At 42.1% G+C, this 24,697-nt stretch overlaps 1 protein-coding gene across 2 annotated transcripts in view; it reads left to right on the top strand.

Moving 5' to 3' along the window:
- Window positions 1–24,272, top strand: part of LOC141146999 (glutamate decarboxylase 1-like) — a 30,670-nt gene extending 6,398 nt beyond the window's left edge. Inside the window, exons 2-8 of one of the 2 annotated variants that reach the window (XM_073633913.1) lie at window positions 7,780–7,859; window positions 14,257–14,412; window positions 15,817–15,867; window positions 19,463–19,612; window positions 20,389–20,498; window positions 22,930–23,023; window positions 23,724–24,272. In XM_073633913.1, the coding sequence (XP_073490014.1) occupies window positions 14,410–14,412; window positions 15,817–15,867; window positions 19,463–19,612; window positions 20,389–20,498; window positions 22,930–23,023; window positions 23,724–23,768 (453 nt within the window). In that variant the 5' untranslated portion in view covers window positions 7,780–7,859; window positions 14,257–14,409 and the 3' untranslated portion in view covers window positions 23,769–24,272. Of the gene's footprint in view, window positions 1–7,779; window positions 7,860–14,256; window positions 14,413–15,816; window positions 15,868–19,462; window positions 19,613–20,388; window positions 20,499–22,929; window positions 23,679–23,723 lie in introns of those variants that run through there. The other variant, XR_012245004.1, reaches the window with a different exon arrangement.
- The last annotated feature ends 425 nt before the right edge of the window (window positions 24,273–24,697 follow it).

Here is a 24,697-nt window from a genome sequence, read left to right as displayed (position 1 = left end):
TGAAAACAGAAAATTGGGCTCAAACCATCTCTCAATGGTCAGCAAATAAACAAGGAATACTTCAAAAAAATGAAAAGTGACTCAATACAGAAAGTGCACTATACGTTACAAAATGACATGTAAAATATAATAAATTACAATACACCAGTGAAGAGTGAAAAGACAAGACCAAATTATAAATGGATAGAAAATCGACCAAAAAAAGTCCATAGATGTTTAGAGAATGTGTTCCTGATAAAAATCAAAAACCACCACCAAAAGTCTCTGAGGGTTAACTGGTGAAAACAACAATGGAAAGCTTCTGGTAGGTGAAGAGGTAGAACACCAAATGGAATGAGACGTCTCAGTATATAAAAGCTTATTTAGCCGCCAGGACTGGCAAGATGGGTCATCGGGTATCCACAACTTCAAATAGGGGGGAAGGGAAGATCTGTCACACGGCTAAATAAGCTTTTTGAGACTTGTAAGAAGTATGTCTTTTCAAGTCCCCTGCTTCCGGTAAGCCTCCTCAGATGCTCTGATGATGGTCCTGTTATATACTGAGACGTCTCATTCCATTTGGTGTTCTACCTCTTCACCTACCAGAAGCTTTCCATTGTTGTTTTCACCAGTTAACCCTCAGAGACTTTTGGTGGTGGTTTTTGATTTTTATCAGGAACACATTCTCTAAACATCTATGGACTTTTTTGGTCGATTTTCTATCCATTTATAATTTGGTCTTGTCTTTTCACTCTTCACTGGTGTATTGTAATTTATTATATTTTACATGTCATTTTGTAACGTATAGTGCACTTTCTGTATTGAGTCACTTTTCATTTTTTGAAGTATTCCTTGTTTATTTGCTGACCATTGAGAGATGGTTTGAGCCCAATTTTCTGTTTTCATATCTTTTATTTATACGCATAGCGCTACACTACACATTTTCTGATTTATTTACTTCTACCTATGTCTTAGAGGCGTGTTAGCCGCTTATTGTGTAAGGCCCCTTTCACACTGGGGCGGTGGGGGCGTCGGCGGTACAACAGCGCTATTTTTAGCGCTGCTGTACCGTCGTTCTTGTAGCGGTATTCGGCCGCTAGCGGTTCGGTTTTAACCCCCGCTGGCGGCCGAAAAAGGGTTAAATCCGCTTGTACAGCGCGGCTATAGCCGCGGTATAGCCGCGCTGTCCCATTGATTTCAATGGGCAGGAGCGGTTTAGGAGCGGTGAATACACCGCTCCTTCCCCGCTCCAAAGAAGCGGCTCACAGGACTTTTTTTACCGTCCTGCGAGCGCACCGCTTCAGTGTGAAAGCCCTCGGGCTTTCACACTGAACAAACAGCGGAGGCTGTTTAGGGGTGGTTTTCAGGCGGTATTTTTAGCGCAATACCGCCTGAAAACCGCTCCAGTGTGAAAGGGGCCTAACCATCTTTATAACACTATTGGAGCAGCGCTGTACTTATCACCTATTTGATTCCAACACAGTTAACACCTTCACCGCCCCCTAGTGTTAACCCCTTCACTGCATTTTTATAGCACTGATCGAGTGCTGAAAGATGAAAGATTTTGGCTGAAGTTCTACTTTAACCGCTTGCTGACCAGCCGCCACAGTTGCACTGCGGCAGCATGGCTCAGCTGCGTGAATCGCCGTCGTGTTACATCGCTTCTAGATTTGGACACTAGGTTTGCTAGCCCACGGAGCCTATGCGAGTGCCCGGCGGTCGCGATCACCGCCAGGCTCCCGCGATCTCTCGGGGCACACGAAGAATCGGGATCTCTGTGTATAACCACAGAGATCCCGGTTCTCTGAGGGGAGAACAGACAAGATCGTCTGTTCATACAAAGTATGAAACCGATCTGTCATCTCCCCTACACAGTCCCCTCTCCCCTTCAGTTAGTACACACAATAGGAAACACATTAACCCCTTGATTGCCCCCTAGTGGTTAACCCCTTCACTGCCAGTGACATTTTTACAGTAATCAATGCATTTTTATAGCACCGATTGCTGTAAGGCCCCTTTCACACTGGGGCGGTGGGGGCGTCGGCGGTACAACAGCGCTATTTTTAGCGCTGCTGTACCGTCGTTCTTGCAGCGGTATTCGGCCGCTAGCGGTTCGGTTTTAACCCCCGCTGGTGGCCGAAAAAGGGTTAAATCCGCTCATACAGCGTGGCTATAGCCGCGGTATTACCGCGGTATAGCCGCGCTGTCCCATTGATTTCAATGGGCAGGAGCGGTGAATACACCGCTCCTTCCCCGCTCCAAAGAAGCGGCTCGCAGCGAGCGCACCGCTTCATTGTGAAAGCCCTCGGGCTTTCACACTGAACAAACAGCGGAGGCTGTTTAGGGGCGGTTTTCAGGCGGTATTTTTAGCGCAATACCGCCTGAAAACCGCTCCAGTGTGAAAGGGGCCTAAAAATGACAATGGTCCCAAAAAAAGTGTCAAAATTGTCCGATGTGTCTGCCATAATGTCGCAGTCATGATAAAAATCGCAGATCGCCGCCATTACTAGTAAAAAAAAAAAAAAAAAGTACAAAATATTGTTTTTTTGTTTTTTTCAAGATTGTCGATCTTCCTTTTTTTTTTTTTTTTTGTTTTTTTTTGTTTTATAGCGAAAAAAATAAAAACCGCAGAGGTGATCAAATACCACCAAGAGAAATCTCTGCTTGTGGGGAAATAAAGGACGTCAATTTTGTTTGGGTGCAACGTCGCATGACCGCGTAATTGTCAGTCAAAGCGACGCAGTGCCGAATCGCAAAAAGTGCTCTGGTCAAGAATGGGGTAAATTCTTCCGGGGCAAGAATGGGGTAAATTCTTCCGGGGCTGAAGTGGTGAATGTTGTACACTTGTAAGCATTTGTACTTACGTTTTACATGCATACAGTACTGAGTGTAAATATACGCCATCAGCCCTGAATGCGCTTGCAAGTGGCCTGAATAGAAGTTTGTGTCCTAGCTTGTATAAATCCTGTGCGGGGGGGGGGGGTGTGTCGCTACCTGCATCCTAGCAGTCAAGGAGGTTAGGTGGGGGGGGCTTCCTAGCAAATCGGGGACATTTGCACTTCATGCATGTAACATTATTACAGAAGTTGCATAGGGTTTTACTGCCAGCAAGATTTATATAACACATTACACACACACAAATATACATGAGCCCAGAGTTGGACTTGCTAAGCATTTCCTTGTTCCCATAATGCTTGTTCTGCCATTCTGATTTGTGAGGTGTAATGCGGAGTCCTCGCAGTACTGAGAGCCTACACCCGGGGAATGTATTCCTTACCTCTTGCTGCTCATTTTATACACAAGATTTAGTACTCGTGGTGTGGAAGAGGAAGGGGCATCCATGAGATATCTGGGACACTCTCTCCCAAAGGAAACTGTGAACCCTTTATCGGCCTGCAGCACCACCTTCCTAAACTTTCCAGAGAATGGGGTGAAGTATATTCTTGTACTGTGTACTTGTGTGTGGAACTGGTTGGCTCTATACACTGTTTCACCCCTAGTATTTGTTGGGTGACCGGGTCGGTGGGACTTCCGCTTTACCTCTGAATGCATTCTTAAAGCAAAAATTGTCCTCTACTGCTTTGTTTCACAATGCAAGTATGGGAGTATGTGGGGTATAACTTGTCTCAGAAGTTAAGGCAGAGTAATAAAACTGAGCCACTGAGGGCTCCCCCTAGTGTCTAAACTGCAAAAGGCACTAAGATGTGTTGGGCCCCTTCCACATGGAGCGGTTTCCGTTGGAGTCTGTCTGCACAGCAGAGGGAATCTGTCAGCTAATCACTGCTGAGCAGGCAGGCTTTCTGAGATTTCCCCCTTAGAAGGATGTGAAATGCTGTCTCTGCTAATGGAGAGTCTCCATCTCTTCCCTACTTCTCTAATGCGCTGTCACTAAGACAGGAAGGGAAGTTCTAATCTTTTCTCACAATGTCAGAGGCTATAAAAAAAAAGTCTGAATTTGGGCTTTAAAAGCTGTAGTTTAATCTGCTTATATTTTACCTTCCCCAATTCCTCCTTTCCACCCTCCTCAACACGCTAAGGAAATGTATAAAGAAAACCTTTCTATTTTCATGACATACCTCATTTTAGACTGTGACATCATCACTAGGTCTCTGTGCTTCTCTATGGCAGATCACAGCTGGGGGGAGGGGCTGGCTTGAGGCTGTCCATAGAATCTTGAATACAATGACCACAAGTAATGATGAGCCTCTTATTGAAAGAACTGAAACCAATGGATGAAAGGGGCGAGCCAGGGACAGACGTGGGGGAGAAGAAGAATTAAATAATGTAAAAAAGTTATACTTACCTGCTCTTTGCAAGTATTACACATAGTGGTCTTGTACTACCTCTTCTGGAGTCCCTTGCACTTTTGCCTCCTCCTGGTCTCTGAGGACACTCGTGCCGGGTTGATCCTGAGCCAGGCTGTGTGCGTCCATTGACATGCACGGCTCAGCCCCACCCCCTACTCCCTCATTAATTTGACTCTCAGCAGCGGGAACCAATGAGTTCCACTGCTCTCAGCCAAGCCCATGAATGCAGGAAGAGAGCAGAGTAGGGCTGGAGGTGGGGACAGCTGGATGGAGAGCGGTGTCAGGTAGGTGTTTAGGGTGGGATGGAAAGGCACAAACAGTGAAAGCTTTGTTACTTTTAATGCAGAGAATGTATTCCGGTAGAAAACCTGACTTTAGAATCACTTCAAGTAGTCTACGCTCTTCTGATCTAGTTTATTATTCTGTAGAAATGTATATTTTATTTTTGTATAATGTCACTTGGTTTAATACAACACAACTCAGTACAGGGAGATTGTATACTGTAGATTCCCAGGCAGAAGGCAGGCTTGGCAGCAGTCATTTGCATGTGATCTGGCCCTGGGAGTGACTCCATTAGGATGTGCTTGTCTTTGGTTGTACTCAGCATTTTCCTTGTTGCAGCACAGCAAACTAGACAATGCAAACCTTGCTGAGGGAGCCACAGAAGCTTTTTAGGGATGTACAGTAAAATGAATTAACCTAAGAAGAGTAAAGACGTCAGACTTGCATGGTGCAACATATGCTGGAGGAAGGAGTACTATTGACATATTCTATTGACATATTTGCAATTTATTATTATTAAATTTATTGTACATTCGAGCAAACTGCATTTCTGCAGCCTACTCGCTTCAAATGGGCCCCAGCATAAAAATATTCTCTCTATTATTCCTTGATCACACATCTTCATCACAGCCAAAGTGGAGGATCAGAGTTCAGATTGGCTTCTCCTTCTTCATTTTAGCAGATGCCGGTGATGGTCCTTTAGAGAAACGTATACTGAAATGTGAGGACTCCCGTTGCCTACCTTTTTTTTTCCTTTTTTTTTAATACCTTCTTAGTCATGGAACTGGAAAAATCCTGCAGAAAGGCATCATCATAACCCCTAGTGTGCATATTTGTAGGGCTGCAACTAACGATTATTTTCATAATCGATTAGTTGGCCGATTTATTGTTTCGATTAATCGGTTAATAAGCTTAAAAAAAAAAAAAAAAAAAAAAGTGTGGTGTATAATTTAGTTGATATGTAAATTTTTAAAAAAAGGCAATTTATTCTTAAATATCTCTATGCAGTGGTAATATAAATAACTATATGGTTAGGGAGCAAAATATCTAATCCACTCTGAGAATAACAGACAGAAGAGATATATTGTATATACTATTGGAGGATATATACTATTATACTATTAACCACTTCAATACCAGGCACTTAGACACCTTCCCGCCCAGGCCAATTTTCAGCTTTCAGCGCTGTCGCAATTTGAATGACAATTGCACGGTCATGCTACACTGTACCCAAACAAATTTTTTATCATTTTGTTCCCACAAATAGAGCTTTCTTTTGGTGGCATTTGATCACCTCTGCGGTTTTTATTTTTTGCGCAACAAATAAAAAAAGACCGAAAATTTTGAAAAAAAACAAGTTTTTCTTTGTTTCTGTTAATTTTTGTAAATAAGTACGTTTTCTTCTTCAATGATGGGCACTGATGGGCACCGATTAGGTGGCACTGGTATGCAGCACCGATGGGCACTCGTATGGTGGCATTGATGGGTACTTATGGGTGGCACGGATGGGCACTGATAGATGGGCACTGACAGGTGACACCGATGGACACTGGGTGGCACTGATGACACTGATTGTTTGCACTGATGCCCCTAAGGGTGGCATTGCTGGGCATCACAGCAACATAATGGTGCCAATCAGGGCCCATTTGTGGGCCCTGAGTGGCACTGACTGGGCACACTGGGCACATTTGGATGGCCATGAGGTACATACCTGGCCATCCACATGTTGCCCCTTCCCTGGTGGTCCAGTGTGGTGATCTGAGGGGGGGCTGCGCTGATAAACAATCAGCACAGACCCCCCTGCCAGGAGAGCCGCAGATCGGTTCTCCTCGCGTCTGCCAGACGCGGGTGAGGAAAAGCCGATCAACGGCTCTTCCTATTGACGCCGTGATCCGCCGGAGGCTATTTACCAAGATCGGTGTAGCAGCGTGTGTCAGACTGACACACCGATCACCGCGATGCGCGCCCCCCTGAACCACCGCCCGGCCGTCATCTGCTATGGGCAGGGCGGGAAGTGGTTAAAAGGTGAATCCGGTAAATATCATCAGACTCAGAGATCAATTTTTTTTAATTTAAAAAACAATGTCTTCCTTCAAAAAAAAAAAAAAAAAAAAAGGCATTTTAAGAACGTGGTTTTTTTTTTTTTTTTTTTTTTTTTTTTATAGTTAGTGGGGTCAAATCGACATTCATTTTCAACCATGGTGACAATTTGGAAATAGAAAACTTCTTGGTCAAAGGAATTTTCAGACGGTGTATGTGGTTTTTCCTTCATTTTAAAAACAGAATGTTAAAAACAAGTGAAAATTTCAAACATTCTTTCATTCAGTGAATGTACAAAGATTGTCCGTCTGAATATTCTCGTCTGAAAATTAATCAGTGTGGCCAGCATAAGGCTCGGTACACACCTATGCAGTTTGCTTTTGATCTATTTCTGCAGTGCTTTTTGCTGTGCATTTTGATTTTTGCACACGTATTTTTGCTGCGATTTGTGTTTTTGCATTTTTTTGGCCAAACGCATTACATGCTTCTCCATTGAAGTATATTGAACCAAAAAAGCACCGTTTTGCGTTAAAGTCCCTGACCCTTTCCAAATACGCAGCGGCTAAAAAAAAGCATAGATGTGAACGTGTCCCATAGGAAACCATGTAAATGAACTGTAGTGCAACCAGGTCTAAGACGTTTAGTAACATAATGGGGTTAAAAAAACCCTAAAATTAGCCCTTTATAGTACAAAAAAAAGCAGATAATCACTACTGTAAGGGGTTCATTTTTTTTTTTTTACTGTAGAACTGTGAAAGTAATATTTACAGTAGTGATTATTTGCTCTTTTTGTACCATAAAGGGCTCATTTTAGTTTTTCTTAACCCCATTATGTTACTGGTCGATTATTCGATTATGAAAATAGTAATCGATTAATTTCATAATCGATTAGTTGTTTCAGCCCTACATATTTGTTTTGCGTCAGTAACTTTTGAAAGTTGTGATGCCAGAGGCTCGGCATTATAGGTGGGCAATGAGTGCACTGGGAACCCTGAAGGAACGATTGACAGTGGCGGCCACTATATTTTTTCCATAACTCCTGAATTTGTTGGTTTCAAGTCAAAGCACCAACAGCCCTCACATCCTGCACAGTACAGTTCAGATTTACTGTGATGATAAATCGAAACTCTCTCCAAATCGATGACTAAACAGACTCCGCTTCTCTTAACAGGTGCAAGAGAACTCTCCTGGACACAGATCTGGACTTGAACCTTTCTTTGACTTCATTGTTCCAATAAATGCCTTAGGCTGGTAAGTTGAATATGTTCTAGTCTGTATTCTATGTTTACATTATGTGTGTCTTACAACTTCACACACAAACCTAAAAATTTCAAAAAAACCTCCTGCGCTGCTATGTCCTTCTTCAGTGCTTGTTTAACCACTTGCTTACTGGGCACTTAAACCCCCCTCAGTGCTGACGCACTTTGAATGACAATTGCGCGGTCATACAACACTGTACCCAAATGAAATTTTTATTATTTCTTCACCACAAATAGAGCTTTCTTTTGGTGGTATTTGATCACCTCCTGCAGTTTTTTTTTACTTTTTGTTAAAAAAAAATGTAAAAAACTGAATTTAAAAAAAAAAAAAAAAAAAAAAAATTTTTTTTATTTTGTTATAAAAAATTTTTTAAAACAGGTAATTTTTCTTCTTCATTGATGTGCGCTGATGAGGCAGCAGTGATGGGCGCTGATGAGGCAGCAGTGATGGGCACTGATCAGTTACACTGATTGGCACTACTGGTGGGCATTGATAGGTGGCACTGTTATGTGGCACAGATGTGCCTCACATCTGAGCCGGTGATCGGCTTTTTTTTCTGATCGTGCTGTCAGCGTGAGTAGAAAAAAAAAACGATTACCGATCTTTTGTTTACATCATGTGATCAGCTGTCATTGGCTGACAGCTGATCACATGGTAAGGGGCCGGGACCGGCCCCTTACTTGGATTGATGATCACCGAAGTCTCAGTGACTCGGTGATCACAGCACGCTCCCTGCAGGGCGAGTGCACAGGGGAGGCCGTCATATGACGGCCTCCCGGGAATTCAGGTCCGCGCTGTGGCCGTCATTCGGCCATAGCACGGATGTTAAGTGGTTAAAGTGGTTGTAAACCCTGGGGGGGAAAAAACCCTGCAAGACAAAGGCATAATGAGCTAGTAGGCATAGCCTACCAGCTCATTATTCATTAATTACCCGAGAACCAAGGCCCCCCAGCCCTCCTCGTCTTCCCTTCTGGCCGGCAACATCTCTCCCTTGGTTACTTCCGGGTATCCTGGCTCCTGCACTGTGATTGGCCGGAGCTGTAATGGCATCACTCCCACGCAGGAGCTGCCGGTAACGGCACACAGACTGAAGTAACGGCACATACGTGCCATTGCTTCAGTTTACACCAGTGCGCATGTGCCGATGTAATCGGCACATACAGGGGATATCGCCTAAACCGTGCAGGTAGCTACAAGTAAGCCTTATTATAGGCTTGTTTATAGGCTTGCCTGTAGAATAAAGTTGTTGTAAAGGGTTTACGATCAATTTAAAACGGAGTAGTGGCTCATACTTTATTCCGTTCAGCATAGTTCTGTTTAGACCAACACAAACTTCAGGAAAGACGGGGAAAATGCATTCACTTATGGGCTAATACAAACTGGCTGGGTGGCACGACTTGGAAGACCTGTTGATCTTGTAGTGTCAGAGGCAGAACAAAATAGTGTTGTGTGGAGGCTCCGCTCTGGCTTAGAAATCCGTTACCTTTAGATTTCTGAGCCAAAGCTGTGCCTTGGAAAAAAACTCAGAAGTCTCCGAGCTGGATCAGCAGGGGGTCCAAATGGAGAGACCCATGTGACTCCTCAAGTGGAGGGGTTTCCACTTATTTCTTGAATGTGAAGAATACAATTCATATTTTTGGAGGGGCCTTTGTTTTAGAATTTGTTAAAGAGCTTCCCTGTTCTCATCTGAGCAGCCTTTGTCAGGTTACAAAACAACAAAAAATTTACTAGCACACTTACCAGCTAGCCTGAGAAAAAAACAACAGTGTATGTAAATGACAAAGGTAGTTGCACACATTTGCCAATCTATGTGAAAGCCACACACTCCTCTGTACACTGTGTTCCTAACTCTATAGTTTTCAGTCTCCCAAGTTGAAGCACATATAGCAGGGGATAAATTAAGGTGGTGTTTAAAGATCAATTCAACTTTTTTTTGAACCCCTCCTTGCTATACTAAAATATTTTGGTTGGAGTGGGGCTTTAAATGGTGAATACCTGTAACACTAGGAGTAGTGTAATCGTTGCTTTTATCTTTAAAAGTCTGATAACTAGTTTTGATTATATTCCTATGATATAAATTGGTGATGTCTCTCCCATGTGTAGCATACAGAATGGGAAAGCCTGTTGTCCTGTGTCTGCAAATTGCTTCTATGTCTGTGGTATAAGTGATCTCCTTGCAGCTAGCCTCTTAAAATGCCCACATATACAGAAGAAAAACACTCCTTAGTGTATTACCGCAAAAACATTAGAGTATTTATTCACATAGTCAATGGGTACTCGCATTTAGTAAGTAAATACAAAGCGAATGGTTAAAATCGGGAAGCCGGAACGATCTGTGCTCCACGGCCTGAAAACCGGAAGTGATGCAATGGCGCTGTTAGCCCCGCTACACAGTGGCTCATACTGTGAAAGTGAAATACCTCCTTGTGGGTTGAATAATAGAGGTGAGTGCGTTTCCTATGGGGCACCTTTTTAAAGAAGCACTGAATAAAAATCTGAAGGAGCACTTTGTCACTTTATTTTGGGCTTTGTAGTACACCAGTATCTAAGGACATTATATGCACGTTGAGTCCAGCACTATAGCATTATTATACACTGGTTACATTTGTGGATTTTGCACAGGTGTGTGTGTGTATATAATATATCTCCTTTTTATTTTTGCATGCAAATGTTTTTTTTATTTTGTATGTTTTTTCCACTTTTATTCATTTCAGATGGTGGTCCTCTGAGTAGGAGGCTCACACTATATTACTATATAGTAGCATATAACAGTGTGAACAGTGTTTGTCATATAAACAGTACTGTCAGATATCAGTACTGCTAGCTCTTTTTGCACGATTCTATGCACTATGCACTTTAGCACATACTAGCACTAGGAATCACTCACGCATTTAGAGGGTCTGGAACATCTTAAAGTAAGAACAGCGCCATTTCTATCCATTTTCTTCCTATATTTTTCTATTTTCACCTTAGGGTGGATTTATTGATAGAGGCTGCATTTCTTTATATATGTTTTTGTATTTTCTTACCATAAGCGCGGGAGTTTATACTATTCTTACGGTGTTACACGACCTCGCAATTGTCATTCAAAGTGTGACAGCGCTGGAAGCTGAGAATTGGCCTGGGCAGGAAGGAGGTGAAAGTGCCTCCTGTATTGAAGTAATTAAAGCCCAGTTGAACTTTCAGCTAACGCTTGCTAAATACAGTACATAAAAACAAAATGTGTTTCATGCCTTACAGTAGATTTTCTGTACAAAGCTTGTCCGGCATGTTGAAGAGAGTGACCCATCCCCTGCTGAGCTAGAGCTGTCCAATCAACAAGGGGCCTACGTTTTACTGATTAGAGAGCTATAGCTCTGACCCAGTAGTGGAAGTGCTAGTCTGCAGCTTCTGGCTTTTATACTCAAGTGGCTTCTTTAGAAAGAAAAAACTGTAAGACGCTGCACGCCCTTTTATTTAGGTGCACATGAAATGTATTTAGCTGATTTAACCACTTGCCGACCGCCTAACGGCGATATACGTCGGCAGAATGGCATGGGCAGGCAGAATCACGTACCCGTACGTGATCTGCCTCCCGCGGGCGGGGGGTCCGATCGAAACCCCCCCCCCCCCCCCCCGGTGCCTGCGGCGGTCGCCATTTGTCTGGGAGCGTTGAGAGGCGAGGGGGAGGCCATCCGATCGTGGCCCCCCCCCCCTCGCGATCGCTCCCAGCCAATGGGAATCCTCCCCTGCCTGTGTGTAGTACTTACAGGCAGAGGATGTGATGTCATCTCTCCTCGGCTCGGCAGTTTCCGTTCCGGCGCCGAGGATAGAAGACATGTGAGTGCACAACACACACACAGTAGAACATGCCAGGTACACATTACACCCCCAACCCCCCCCCCCCCCCCCCCCCCCCCCGATTGCCCCCCAATCACCCCTCCCTGTCACACTGACACCAAGCAGTATTTTTTTTTTTTCTGATTACTGCATGGTGTCAGTTTGTGACAGTTAGAAGTGGTAGGGCAGTGAGTGTTAGCCCCCTGTAGGTCTAGGGTACCCCCCTAATAAAGTTTTAACCCCTTGATCACCCCCCGTCACCAGTGTTCGGCGTCAGCGTTTTATAGCGAGAGGGACCCCCATATACTATCTAATAAATGTTTTAACCCTTTGATTGACCCCTAGTTCACCACTGATCACCGTATAACCTTTACGGTTGACGCTGGTTAGTTCGTTTATTTTTTATAGTGTCAGGGCACCCGCCGTTTATTACCGAATAAAGGTTTAGCACCCTGATCGCCCGGCGGTGATATGCGTCGCCCCAGACAGCGTCAGCTTAGCGCCAGTACCGCTAACACCCATGCATGCAGCATACGCCTCCCTTAGTGGTATAGTATCTGAACGCATCAATATCTGATCCGATCAGATCTATACTAGCGTCCCCAGCAGTTTAGGGTTCCCAAAAACGCAGTGTTAGCGGGATCAGCCCAGATACCTGCTAGCACCTGCGTTTTTCCCCTCGGCCTGGCCCAGCCCACCCAAGTGCAGTATCGATCGATCGATCACTGTCACTTACAAAACACTAAACGCATAACTGCAGCATTCGCAGAGTCAGGCCTGATCCCTGCGATCGCTAACAGTTTTTTTGGAGCGTTTTGGTGAGTAGACACCCCAAGCTATTTGCTGAGTCATGTGGAGTCCATGGAATATTTTATATTGTGACACAAGTTGCGGGAAAGAGACAATTTTTTTTTTTTTGCACAAAGTTGTCACTAAATGATATATTACTCAAACATGCCATGGGAATATGTGAAATTACACCCCAAAATACATTCTGTTGCTTCTCCTGAGTACGGGGATACCACATGTGTGAGACTTTTTGGGAGCCTAGCCGCGTACGGGACCCCGAAAACCAAGCACCGCCTTCAGGCTTTCTAAGGCCGTAAATTTTTGATTTCACTCTTCACTGCCTATCACAGTTTCGGAGGCCATGGAATGCCCAGGTGGCACAAAACCCCCCCAAATGACCCCATTTTGGAAAGTAGACATCCCAAGCTATTTGCTGAGAGGTATAGTGAGTATTTTGCAGACCTCACTTTTTGTCACAAAGTTTTGAAAATTGAAAAAAGAAAAAAAAAATTTTTTTCTTGTCTTTCTTTATTTTCAAAAACAAATGAGAGCTGCAAAATACTCACCATGCCTCTCAGCAAATAGCTTGGGGTGTCTACTTTCCAAAATGGGGTCATTTGGGGGGGGTTTGTGCCACCTGGGCATTCCATGGCCTCCGAAACTGTGATAGGCAGTGAAGAGTGAAATCAAAAATTTACACCCTTAGAAATCCTGAAGGCGGTGATTGGTTTCTGGGGCCCCGTACGCAGCTAGGCTCCCAAAAAGTCTCACACATGTGGTATCCCCGTACTCAGGAGAAGTAGCTAAATGTATTTTGGGGTGCAATTCCACATATGCCCATGGCCTGTGTGAGCAATATATCATTCAGTGACAACTTTGTGCAAAAAAAAAAAAAAAAAATTGTCACTTTCCTGCAACTTGTGTCAAAATATAAAACATTCCATGGACTCAACATGCCTCAAAGCAAATAGCTTGGGGTGTCTACTTTCCAAAATGGGGTCATTTGGGGGGGTTTTATGCCATCTGGGCATTTTATGGCCTTCAAAACTGTGATAGGTAGTGAGGAGTAAAATCAAAAATTTACGCCCTTAGAAATCCTGAAGGCAGTGATTGGTTTTCGGGGCCCCGTACGCAGCTAGGCTCCCAAAAATTCCCACACATGTGGTATCCCCATACTCAGGAGAAGCAGCTAAATGTATTTTGGGGTGCAATTTCACATATGCCCATGGCCTGTGTGAGCAATATATCATTTAGTGACAACTTTTTGTAATTTTTTTTTTTTTTTTGTCATTATTCAATCACTTGGGACAAAAAAAAAATGAATATTCAATGGGCTCAACATGCCTCTCAGCAATTTCCTTGGGGTGTCCAGTTTCCAAAATGGGGTCATTTGTGGGGGTTTTGTACTGCCCTGCCATTTTAGCACCTCAAGAAACGACATAGGCAGTCATAAATTAAAGGCTGTGTAAATTCCAGAAAATGTACTGTTGTAATGTATGTAGTTCCCTAGCATCACATCCAATAATTTGCAGTACACCATTTCACGTCACCATTAATGAATTATAAACACTTTTCCTCTTTTTATACCACTATAATGCCTTTATTACATTACTATCCAAACTTGTTTAGTCATTTTCATAGGATCCATTACCGTGAGACATTTATACAAAGACTACATGTCCTTTGTCAGTCCCAATATATACATGTTTAGAAATACTCATGTTAATACAAATACTATTTTCCTTTAACTGATGATGGCTATTATGGATGTTCATTTCAGGTGCATGCTCCCTCACCCCTTGGAGGGCGCGTACAGTGTGGCTCTTTGCAAGCCCCTTCGGGTCATCTCCTCTTCAACGGGGGGGTGGCGGCCCTCCGGCTTCTCCAACGTTTCCTCCTATCTTGGAATATATAACCTCTATTCCACCTTTAAATGGTAAAGGCTTGCCGTCTCAATTCATTTAATGTGATGAAGGATGATATATTTCTCTAATTATGTACATATGTAATATATATTTTTTAGATCTATTTGTCCCACTGACGAGACCGTATTAAGGTCGAAACGCGTCGGGGCTTGTATACTCTACAATATGATGGAATGTAATGACATGTACAATGTTTTTTTTTACTGTGCAATGTTGATGAACAAATGATGTGCATTTGTGTTTTTACTGTATTGTGGAATATGAATTGTGTTATTGGACCAGATTTGGTATGTACCTAGTCTAACCCATCCAACCATGTTACTGAATATGGGTTTTCAATAAAATACTCGTATATTTATTAGACTACTCTTCTTGATTTTGCATATTGCTGTTTTAAAGCCCCATTGGGGAAAATCCTTCCTTATACAATACTTAATTTTGGGGTGTGCAGCTCACTTTGTCTCTTCTATATGTGTCTTTTTCCCATAGTCCTTAGTGGGGTGACTGGGGTAGAAATCTGTGTGTGGGGGGCTGTGCTGGGTTTAACAATGCGTTTTGCTGACATCAGTGCTGGGTTTAATAATGCGCCTGCGCCTCTTTTGTTATGGTCTCAACTGCTAACTCACTTAAAGCAAACTTGGCTCATCTAGCACAGAGCAAACACTGCCAAGCATCTGGCAGTAAGCAGTGACTGGTAGCAAGCAGTAACTACAACTGTATATAGTTTATTGCTTTTGAAGTTTGAAAGTTTGCATGCGGCCCCCATGGGATATGAATACTTGTCATGTGGCCCTCAGGCAATTTGAGTTTAAGAGCCCTGGTCTAAAAGTTCTATTGCTAGGTGGATTAGGGGATCTATCTGTGAGGCATACAAAGCGTCAGTTCACACCCCTCCTTCTAGAATTAGGGCCCATTCAACGAGATCCATGGCCACATCATGGGCAGAAAGAGCAGGGGCATCATGGGAAGAAATTTCTAAAAATGCCGTCTGGTCCTTTTCTCATGCATTTGGCAAACATTATAGAGTTCAGATGCTTTCCAGCCAGGACCTCTCCTTTGGTAGGAAAGTGCTTCAGGCTGTCATCCCTCCCTAAGGTATAGAATCTTGCTTATCCTCTCAAGTAGCTGTTCTGGAAGGTGAGGGGGGGAAAACCCCTGTTAGACTTACTGGTAATGGTATTTCCAGGAACCTTCCAGGACAGCGTCTATATTCCCACCCTTTTCTATTTTTTTCACTGGTCGACCTCGTTTACCTGGTGGTGGGGTTTTTATATGATTTTCTGTTTTTTTTTTTTTTTTTTTTTTTCCCTCTGCCGAGTGCACTTTTGGTGGAGGTTACTTGATCTTCTAAACAACTGAGGGTCAGAGGAAAGGGAGGGGCCTTTTAAATTGTATCTGATTTGTGTTTCCTTTAGAGGGCAGAGCCAATCATCTCTCAAGTAGCTGTCCTGGAAATACCCTTACCGGTAAGTCTAACGGGGTTTTCTCACAGATCCTTTGACAATTCTTTTGCTTTCCAGAAACTCATTTACCTTTTACACACACACACACACACACCAAACCGATCACAGGTGAGGATGGTTACCTTTTTAATAGCCATTCAAACCCCTTTGTGTCAACTTGTGTGCATGTTATCAGGCGAAAATCACCAGGGTATGTACAGTCAGGTCCATAAATATTGGGACATCGACACAATGCTAATCTTTTTGGCTCTATACACCACCAAGATGGATTTGAAATGAAACAAGATGCGCTTTAACTGCAGACTTTCAGCTTTAATTTGAGGGTATTTACATCCAAATCAGGTGAACGGTGTAGGAATTACAACAGTTTGTATATGTGCCTCCCACTTTATAAGGGACCAAAAGTAATGGGACAAATTAACAATCATCCATCAAACTTTCACTTTTTAATACTTGGTTGCAAATCCTTTGCAGTCAATTACAGCCTGAAGTCTGGAACGCATAGACATCACCAGATGCTGGGTTTCATCCCTGGTGATGCTCTGCCAGGCCTCAGGACAGCTTGTTTTGCTTTAAAAATTTAGCAAATTAGTCATTTTTCTTAATGAATTTTGGCCAAGAAGCCAGGAAAGTAAAAATACCCCCCAAATAACCCTTCTTGGAAAGTAGACAATCTAAGGTATTTCGTAAGAGGCATGGTGAGTGTTTTTTCCCACAATTCTTTGCAACATGAAGATTTTCTTTTCCTTTTTTTTTTTTTTTTTTATGAATTGTCATATTAACAGGTTATTTCTCTCACACAGCATATGTATACCCCAAAACGCATCCTACTGCTCCTCCTGAGTATGGCGATACCACATGTGTGAGACTTTTACACAGCGTGGCCACATACAGAGGCCCAACATGCAGGGAGCACCGTCAGGCGTCCTAGGGACATAAATTACACATTTCATTTTTTGACTACCTCTTACATTTTTGAAGGCCCTGGAAGCCAGGACAATGGAAACGTCCACAAAATGACCCCATTTTGGAAAGTAAACACCCCAACATATATTCTATAAGGCATAAGGAGTCTTTTGAACATGTCATTTTTATTTTTTTTTTACACAAGTTTTTGGAAAACGTGGAAAGATAATGAAAACTCATATTATTTTTTTTTTTTTTTTTTTTTTTTACACAAAGTTGTCCATTTATAGGATATTTCTAACACATAGCAAAAATGACACCCCAATATATATTCTGCTTCTCCTCCGGTATGGCGATACCACATATGAGACTTTTACACAGCCTGTCCACATACAGAGGACCAACATGCAGGGAGCGCCATCAGGGACTTAAATTTCAAATCTAATTTGACTACCTATTACACTTTTGTGATTCACTGATGGGCACTGTAGTGGCAAGAATGCAGCATGGATGAGCACTGATGTGGCATGGCTGTGGCAAGGATGAGCACAGATGAGGCATGGATGAACATGAATGAGCCATGGATGAGCACGGATGGAGCATGGATAAACATGGATGAGCCACGGCTGGATGGAGCACGGATGAGCCAGGGAGGGATGGAGAATCTATGACCAGGGATGGATGAGGCAGGGATGGATGGAGAATGGATGAGCACAGATTGAGCAGGGATGAGCCAGGGATGGATGGCGCATGGATGAGCCAGGGATGGAGAATGGATGAGCACGGATGGATGGAGCACGGATGAGCCAGGGATGGAGCACGGATGAGCCATGGATGGATGGAGTATAGATGGACACATATAAGGCATGTTTTCAGCACATGTGGCGCATGGATGGGCACATATGAGGCATGTTTTTAGCACATGTGGAGCATGGATGGGCACAGATCAGCACTGTGGGCACTCCAGAGACAGCCCACAGCGCTGCTGCACTCGGCTCCTTCCTCTCCTCACACGCTGTACTGATCAGTGCGAAGAGAGGGGAGGAGCTGCACCGGACAAGCTCCGGTTTGTTGACAAGTGATCGCTCCGTCATTGGACGGGAGCGATCATGTGGTAAAGGGCCTCTGCGATTGGCCCTTTACCCCGTTCTGTGACGCATCGGGTCCTGAGGACCCGACAGTCACAGACATTCCCGGGGGCGCGCGGGAGCGTGATTCTGTGAGGACGTCCATGGACGCCCTCCCAGAATAAGCCGACTGCACTATAGCCATCTTTCGGCTATGGCCCAGTCGGCATGTGGGTAAAAGTCAGCAGCTACAGTGCAGTGTTTATAGTTGCTGACTTTAAAAAAAAAAAAAAAAGAAAAGAAAAACGCCTGGAGCACCGCTTTAACTACAGAAGTTAGCAGTTTTTCAGAATTATTCAGCAATGTTTAAAGATACTTCAACAATTGATATGTGAAATTGTGAGCTAGTCATGACCTACTCCTTTAACTGAGTGCATCTAAAGTTTTCTGAACAGCAAAAAAAAAATGTTTGTAATTGCTTCCAATCCATATGTTTTTTTGTTTTTTTTATTTGATAATTTTGTTGTTTTGTGACCGGATCATGTGCATTTCAGAATAGTCTCCATCCATTATACTAATATGTATTGTATAGCTCTCACTTTGTGTGTGGTTTTTCTTCTCCTCGTGTTTACCCACAGTTCCTGTATTAACCCCACAAATAAATCATTCCCTCGTCTCTGTTCCTCTAAACCCAGCAGTCTCTTTGCCAGGTAATTTTATGCCGGGCTGCTTTGAAACATTTGATATTACAGAACGTGTGTGTGCAATTATAAAAGGTGTTGTAGATTCTCTTTATGAAATCCCCAGAGTGTGTTAGGTAACAAAGTTGACAGACCAGCAACTGTCAGACTTAAGGTGACATCTGAGTCTCTGATTGGTACTGATCAGCAATTACTGTACTCTTAAACTGAAAATGAACAAGGCTCTAATAGTTGGGGTTGACAATTTCAGACATTTGACATTAATGGTTTTGTTAGGTTCATTAATTGAACAAAACAAAAAAAGCCAACAAACAGTTTATAAGACTTAGGCTTTGTTCACACTTGTTGCATTGCGGAACACAGGCAGAATCGCACACTTTCCCGCAGTGCTCAAAATGCGTTGCTGTTTTACAGATGTATGACAGTGCCATGAGTTCTGAATGGTACCCCACACATCTCACTAATCTGTGCCTGTTCACTTATGTCAATACATATGGTACCGCAGTGCAATTTTTAAAATGATGCAGTCATCTTTTTTTGTGCATTTATCACACATAGAGCAGCCCTTTGAAATAAATGCTCTGCCCCAAATGCGACACACAGCAATGTGCAAAAAAGAATGCACACAATCGACCGCACCTCAGTGGTGTTACCGAAGTCTTAAAATACATAAAACAACTTTATATACAGCATAGTATTATTATCATACAGGATTTATATAGCGCCAACAGTGTATGCAGTGCTTTACAATATAAAAAGCAGACAATACAGTTCTCTCTGTTTACTTTGATAACAAAATACACATTTAAAGCATTTTTTAGTGGTTATGTAAATTGGCTACACTTCAGTTTCCATTCTTTAGCAAACTGACGTTACCTAAAATAATTAGTATTTTATTTTTTTTCCTATTTTTTAATTCACTAGGGTATTCTTCAAGGATGCAATCAGATGTGCGCAGGATATCTCTTCCAACAAGACAAGCAGTACAACATATCATATGACACAGGAGATGAAGCAATACAATGTGGTCGCCATGTAGCTATATTTAAATTCTGGCTCATGTATAAAGCAAAGGTATATAAAGTGATTTTCAGAGTTTAGCTGGGACACAGGACACCAAGAAGAAAACATGCACAACGCTTCTTATGGCAAACTCATAAAATCCTAAACACAAACTCTGGCCTATTTTTGCCACATAATCTTCATACAGCAAACAAAAGTCCATATACATAGGGGATGATCTACAAAAGGCAAATAGACTGCACTTTGCAAGTGTAGTTGCTCCAGAGATTAGTAAATGAGGCAAAGCTCCACTGTGCAAAGAATACCCAATCGCATGCAAGACAAAAAAAACAGCATTTTTGCTTGCATGGATTGTATGATCGCAGCAGAGCTTCCTCTCATTTACTAAAATCTGGTGCAACAGCACGTTGCAGAGTGCATCTCCACTTGCAAAGTTCGCAGTTTATTTTCCTTCAGTAAATCAACCCCATAGTATGCTAAACGCTATCACTGGGGCTTGGTCACAGAGCACTGGAATCCCCATGCAGGCAGTCTCATTCATGTCAATTGGGACGCAGCCCCTGTTCCAAACCTGGCACCCGCATGGCCCTAAACACAACTTACATCCCTATGTAGGCAAACACGGCCCTTGCATAAGTGTACACTGTGGTACGCACGTGTGAACGAAGCCTGAAATGAAATTTAACGGCAATAATCCTCTATGTGATACACATCTAAAATGATGATAATGTCAATAGTAATACTACATAACCACCAGCTCCTGCATGTTTAGTTAAGGACAAATAAAAACAAGATATTGATTTGATATGTCTTTCTTTTTCAAACAGGGCACTGAAGGGTTTGAGCAACAGATCAACAAATGTTTGGAGCTCTCAGAATATTTATACCAAAAGGTCAGCAATCGAGAAGACTTTGCGATAGTCTTCAAAGGAGAGAGGTCAGTATCTCAACATTCCAGTAAATGGGAACAATCCCATCACATACAAGTAACATCTGAATGTATAATATGTAACAATACTGCTAAAACAGTGTTTCTCCAATATCTAACAATTTCCCAAAGAACTAACAATCCAATGACTGTCCTATTAGGGCCAATTGCCTAATCCTAGAAAACTCTTATGATTAGTCAACAGAAAATACCAGCATGTTGAAGATATCAAATCAGTACTACAGTACTCCAGTTTAAATAAACCAAGTGGAGCATGGAGTCCTTGACTTTCCACCTGGAATCCAGGAGCCAGTTATGGTGTCGAAAAATAAACGGCTAAGTAATGGAATTCCCCCATGGACATACTGTTGCTGTCAGTGTACAGTATGAATAGACATTGGGGATGATTTGCTAAAACTGAAGACTGCAAAATCTGGTATACAGTAGCTGTGCATGGTAGGCAACCAGTTTCTAATGTCAGCTTGTTCAATAAAACTTTGACAAAAAACCTGGAAGCTGATTGGTTTCTGTGCAGAGCTGTACCAGATTTTGCACTCTCCAGTTTTAGTAAACCAACCCCCCATTGCCCATTTTATTTTAGATTTATTTTTTTTATAATCTGTTTTTATTTTAAATTTGAACAAAACAATACAAGAAAAAATATATACATTAACAGAAAAAAAGGTATGAAAACAAAATTACAATCACAATGGGGAAAAAAAAAACATTGTTACTATATAACATGACACAAAATTTCTAAGGTGCCAGAGTTCCAAAGATGGGGAGCCATCCAATGGGAGTAGTCGCGCCCCCCCCCCCCCCCCCAAGGCATAATGACAAATTTCAGTACTATTAGCGGCATTCCCGAGCCACACTCGGGATTGCATTGCAGAATCCTGGTCCAGGTTACTTACCTTGTCACCAGGATTCTTCGATATCCCCCCCGCTGTGTCTGCAGGCTATGTCCCCTATAAATTAAAATTTGTGCGCTAGCAGAAGTAATACAATTAGGAAGCTCCTAGAGGTAATATCCGGAGCCGCAATATATATGAATCCCAGCACAAGAAAATACCAAAACAATAAATACAAATAGTGCATTAAAACATAATGGAAAATGAAAAAATGTGAAAAAATATATATATATAATCAGAAAAAAGTGAATATTCTGAAAATAAGATATAACACTCAATCATCTAAAAGACACCTATATTCAGTCCATGAACAGGCTTAGCACAAAAAAAAAAAAAGAAAAAAGAAAGAAAGAAAACGTTCCTTTGGTGTGTCACATCAAAAACCAGAAAAGTGATAAGATGTGAAAAACGCTTCCAAACACCCATTGATTGCAGAAGAGGAGTAATGGATGTACCCTTACCCCATTCGTTGGACCTCCTCTATGGCAAGGTCATATGCGCTTGCAGATATAGCCCTCTGCAGGGACAGATGGAATGTTGATGTCCGGGTCCTGTCAGCGTGCACCACCGACTCAAAGTTGATCCGACTGATCCAACTGTTCCAGCATCAGGAGGGAGACTCAGGATTGGGAGGATCCATATTTAAGAAAAGAAGGGGAAAACGACTCCAATGGTGTAGTAATATTAGGGATTTATTGGTTAAAATAAACCACAGGTAAATGTACAAAAAGGTTCCAATATGAAAAACGTTTAAAAAGGCGGCATAAAAACAAAGGCTAAACGCCCGTGCAATCAAAGAATAAAGAACACGTGATGGCAAGCACTGCGAGGCCACGCCCTACATGTTTCGTCATACGTGACGTCTTCTACGGGGCACGGGACAGTTGGATCAGTCGGATCAACTTTGAGTCGGTGGTGCACGCTGACAGGACCCGGACATCAACATTCCATCTGTCCCTGCAGAGGGCTATATCTGCAAGCGCATATGACCTTGCCATAGAGGAGGTCCAACGAATGGGGTAAGGGTACATCCATTACTCCTCTTCTGCATTCAGTGGGTGTTTGGAAGCGTTTTTCACATCTTATCACTTTTCTGGTTTTTGATGTGACACACCAAAGGAACGTTTTCTTTCTTTCTTTTTTTTTTTTTGTGCTAAGCCTGTTCATGGACTAAATATAGGTGTCTTTTAGATGATTGAGTGTTATATCTTATTTTCAGAATATTCACTTTTTTCTGATATATATATTTTTTCATTTTCCATTTTCCATTATGTTTTAATGCACTATTTGTATTTATTGTTTTGGTATTTTCTTGTGCTGGGATTCATATATATTGCGGCTCCGGATATTACCTCCTAGGAGCTTCCTAATTGTATTACTTCTGCTAGCGCACAAATTTTAATATATATGCTTTGGTACTCTATGGATATTTGGAGTTTTTTGTTGCAGCTGCATTTTTGTGAATTTAAGTAATCTTTTGACTCACTGTGTTTTGCTCATTAGCGCAAGTTTTTTCCACCATTCCTTAGGCTATGTCCCCTGCCTGATGCTCTGTGTGCCGGCCTCCATTACCCTGCGAGCGTCGCGACACATGGGGCCGGAGCCCGGCGGCAAATTCAAAAGGTACAAAAAAAATAACACCTACAGTACACTATAATCTTACAGATTACATTACTCTATCAAATCATTTTCACCTCCCTTTTGTCCAGTGCCCTACCTGCACTATATATAATTTTGTCCATGGCAACCAAAAAGTGTCCCTTTACGTCATAAGTGGTTTTAGACCAGCTAGAAAACAGCGATAGTAAATTGGAACACTTGCGGAATCGAGCGATAGTGAATCGTGGGGAAATTAATTTTATTTTTTTTTTTTATACCTAATTATAGTTATTATATTATAATTTATGACTTCATGTTTCAAACTTTATCACAACCACAAAGAAATACCAGAATTTCCACTAATGACTAGTCAGGATAACAAACTTGCTCCTTTTTGGCATTTAAAGCAATGTGTTGGAAAAGGCAGAGTAGAGGAAGGCACACTTACAGGCTGATAACAGACAGAAGTCCATGTTGTCTCAGGAGGAACGTCAGGGATCGTAGCAATAGTTACACTGCCATATTTGGTTTTGTCAGGTCACAGTATGTGTGGTAAGTGAGAGATATGGTTGTGGTGTGATCAATGAACTCTTTCTATCCTGTGACTTGAAAAGAAATGTTTAACTATTAAAATGATATGCAATGCAGTTTTAATTTTTCAATAAAATTCTACGTTAAAACCCACAAAAATATTTGTTTTCTTTTTTGTTTTTGTTATTTATAGATACAAACAATGCTGGATTTACCATTTATACTGCTTACTACATAAGATGCACATTAGAGCCACCAATTTGCCTGTATTAGCAGAGATGTTCCTATTTCCAGAGAGAACCTAGGTGCTTGTAGTAGTCTTTCCAGGACAGTCACCTGAAAAATGATTGGTTCCTGCTAAAACAGTGTTTCTCCAATATCTAACAATTTCCCAAAGAACTATCCAACGAGTGTCCTGTCAGGGCCAATTGCCTAATCCTAGAAAACTCTAGGATTTCCAGGACAGTCACCTGAAAAATGATTGTGTTTTCAGTAGATTGAGGAACCAATCAGAAAAGTAGGTAAAAGACCCTCCCAACCTCACCCTTCAATTTTTGCCCAATAGATGGAACCACCACCAAGTAAGTGAGAAAAACAAATTTAATGCCAATAGTAAAAACAATGGGTGGGATATAGGAATGCTGTCCTGGAAATACTGCTAATAATACTTGACGGTAAGTTTCACTAAAGCAGGCAATCACTTTAAAATGAAAGTACTATTCATACCCTTGTTTCAATACTTTTTTTTTTTGGCTACTTTTTTGTGACAGGTACCCCCTCCCACAATAATCACCTAAGTGAAAACCAGTCAGCTTGGCCTGTTTTCCCCTTCTAACAAATGCCTGGGACATTGCCTCTCACATGCACAGGGAGAATATCAGGGAGATACAATAAGACACTATCCTTGTAAGTGTAACACTTTTGTGGGTCCCTGGCAGCAGAGTTTGTCGCCTCACCTGCTTTTCATTTCTCCATCCTAATCTGTGTTCCCTCCACAGTCTGTCATTCCTGTTGCTTTCTTTCCCCTTCAGCAACAGTAAATAATGTACAGAACAGAGGGAGACAGTGCATTATTGGTTTTAAACAGTGTGTGCACTTTTTAATGTTATACATGCAAAAGTGATCTATCAGCAATTAAAGTGCTAATGAAGTCTTCAAAAAAAAAAA

Source organism: Aquarana catesbeiana, linkage group LG06, assembly GCF_042186555.1.
Source record: "Aquarana catesbeiana isolate 2022-GZ linkage group LG06, ASM4218655v1, whole genome shotgun sequence".
Classification (NCBI taxonomy): Eukaryota; Metazoa; Chordata; class Amphibia; order Anura; family Ranidae; genus Aquarana; species Aquarana catesbeiana.
The sequence above is the reverse complement of the archived record's forward strand: the minus strand, read 5'-3'. Positions and strand labels throughout refer to the sequence as shown.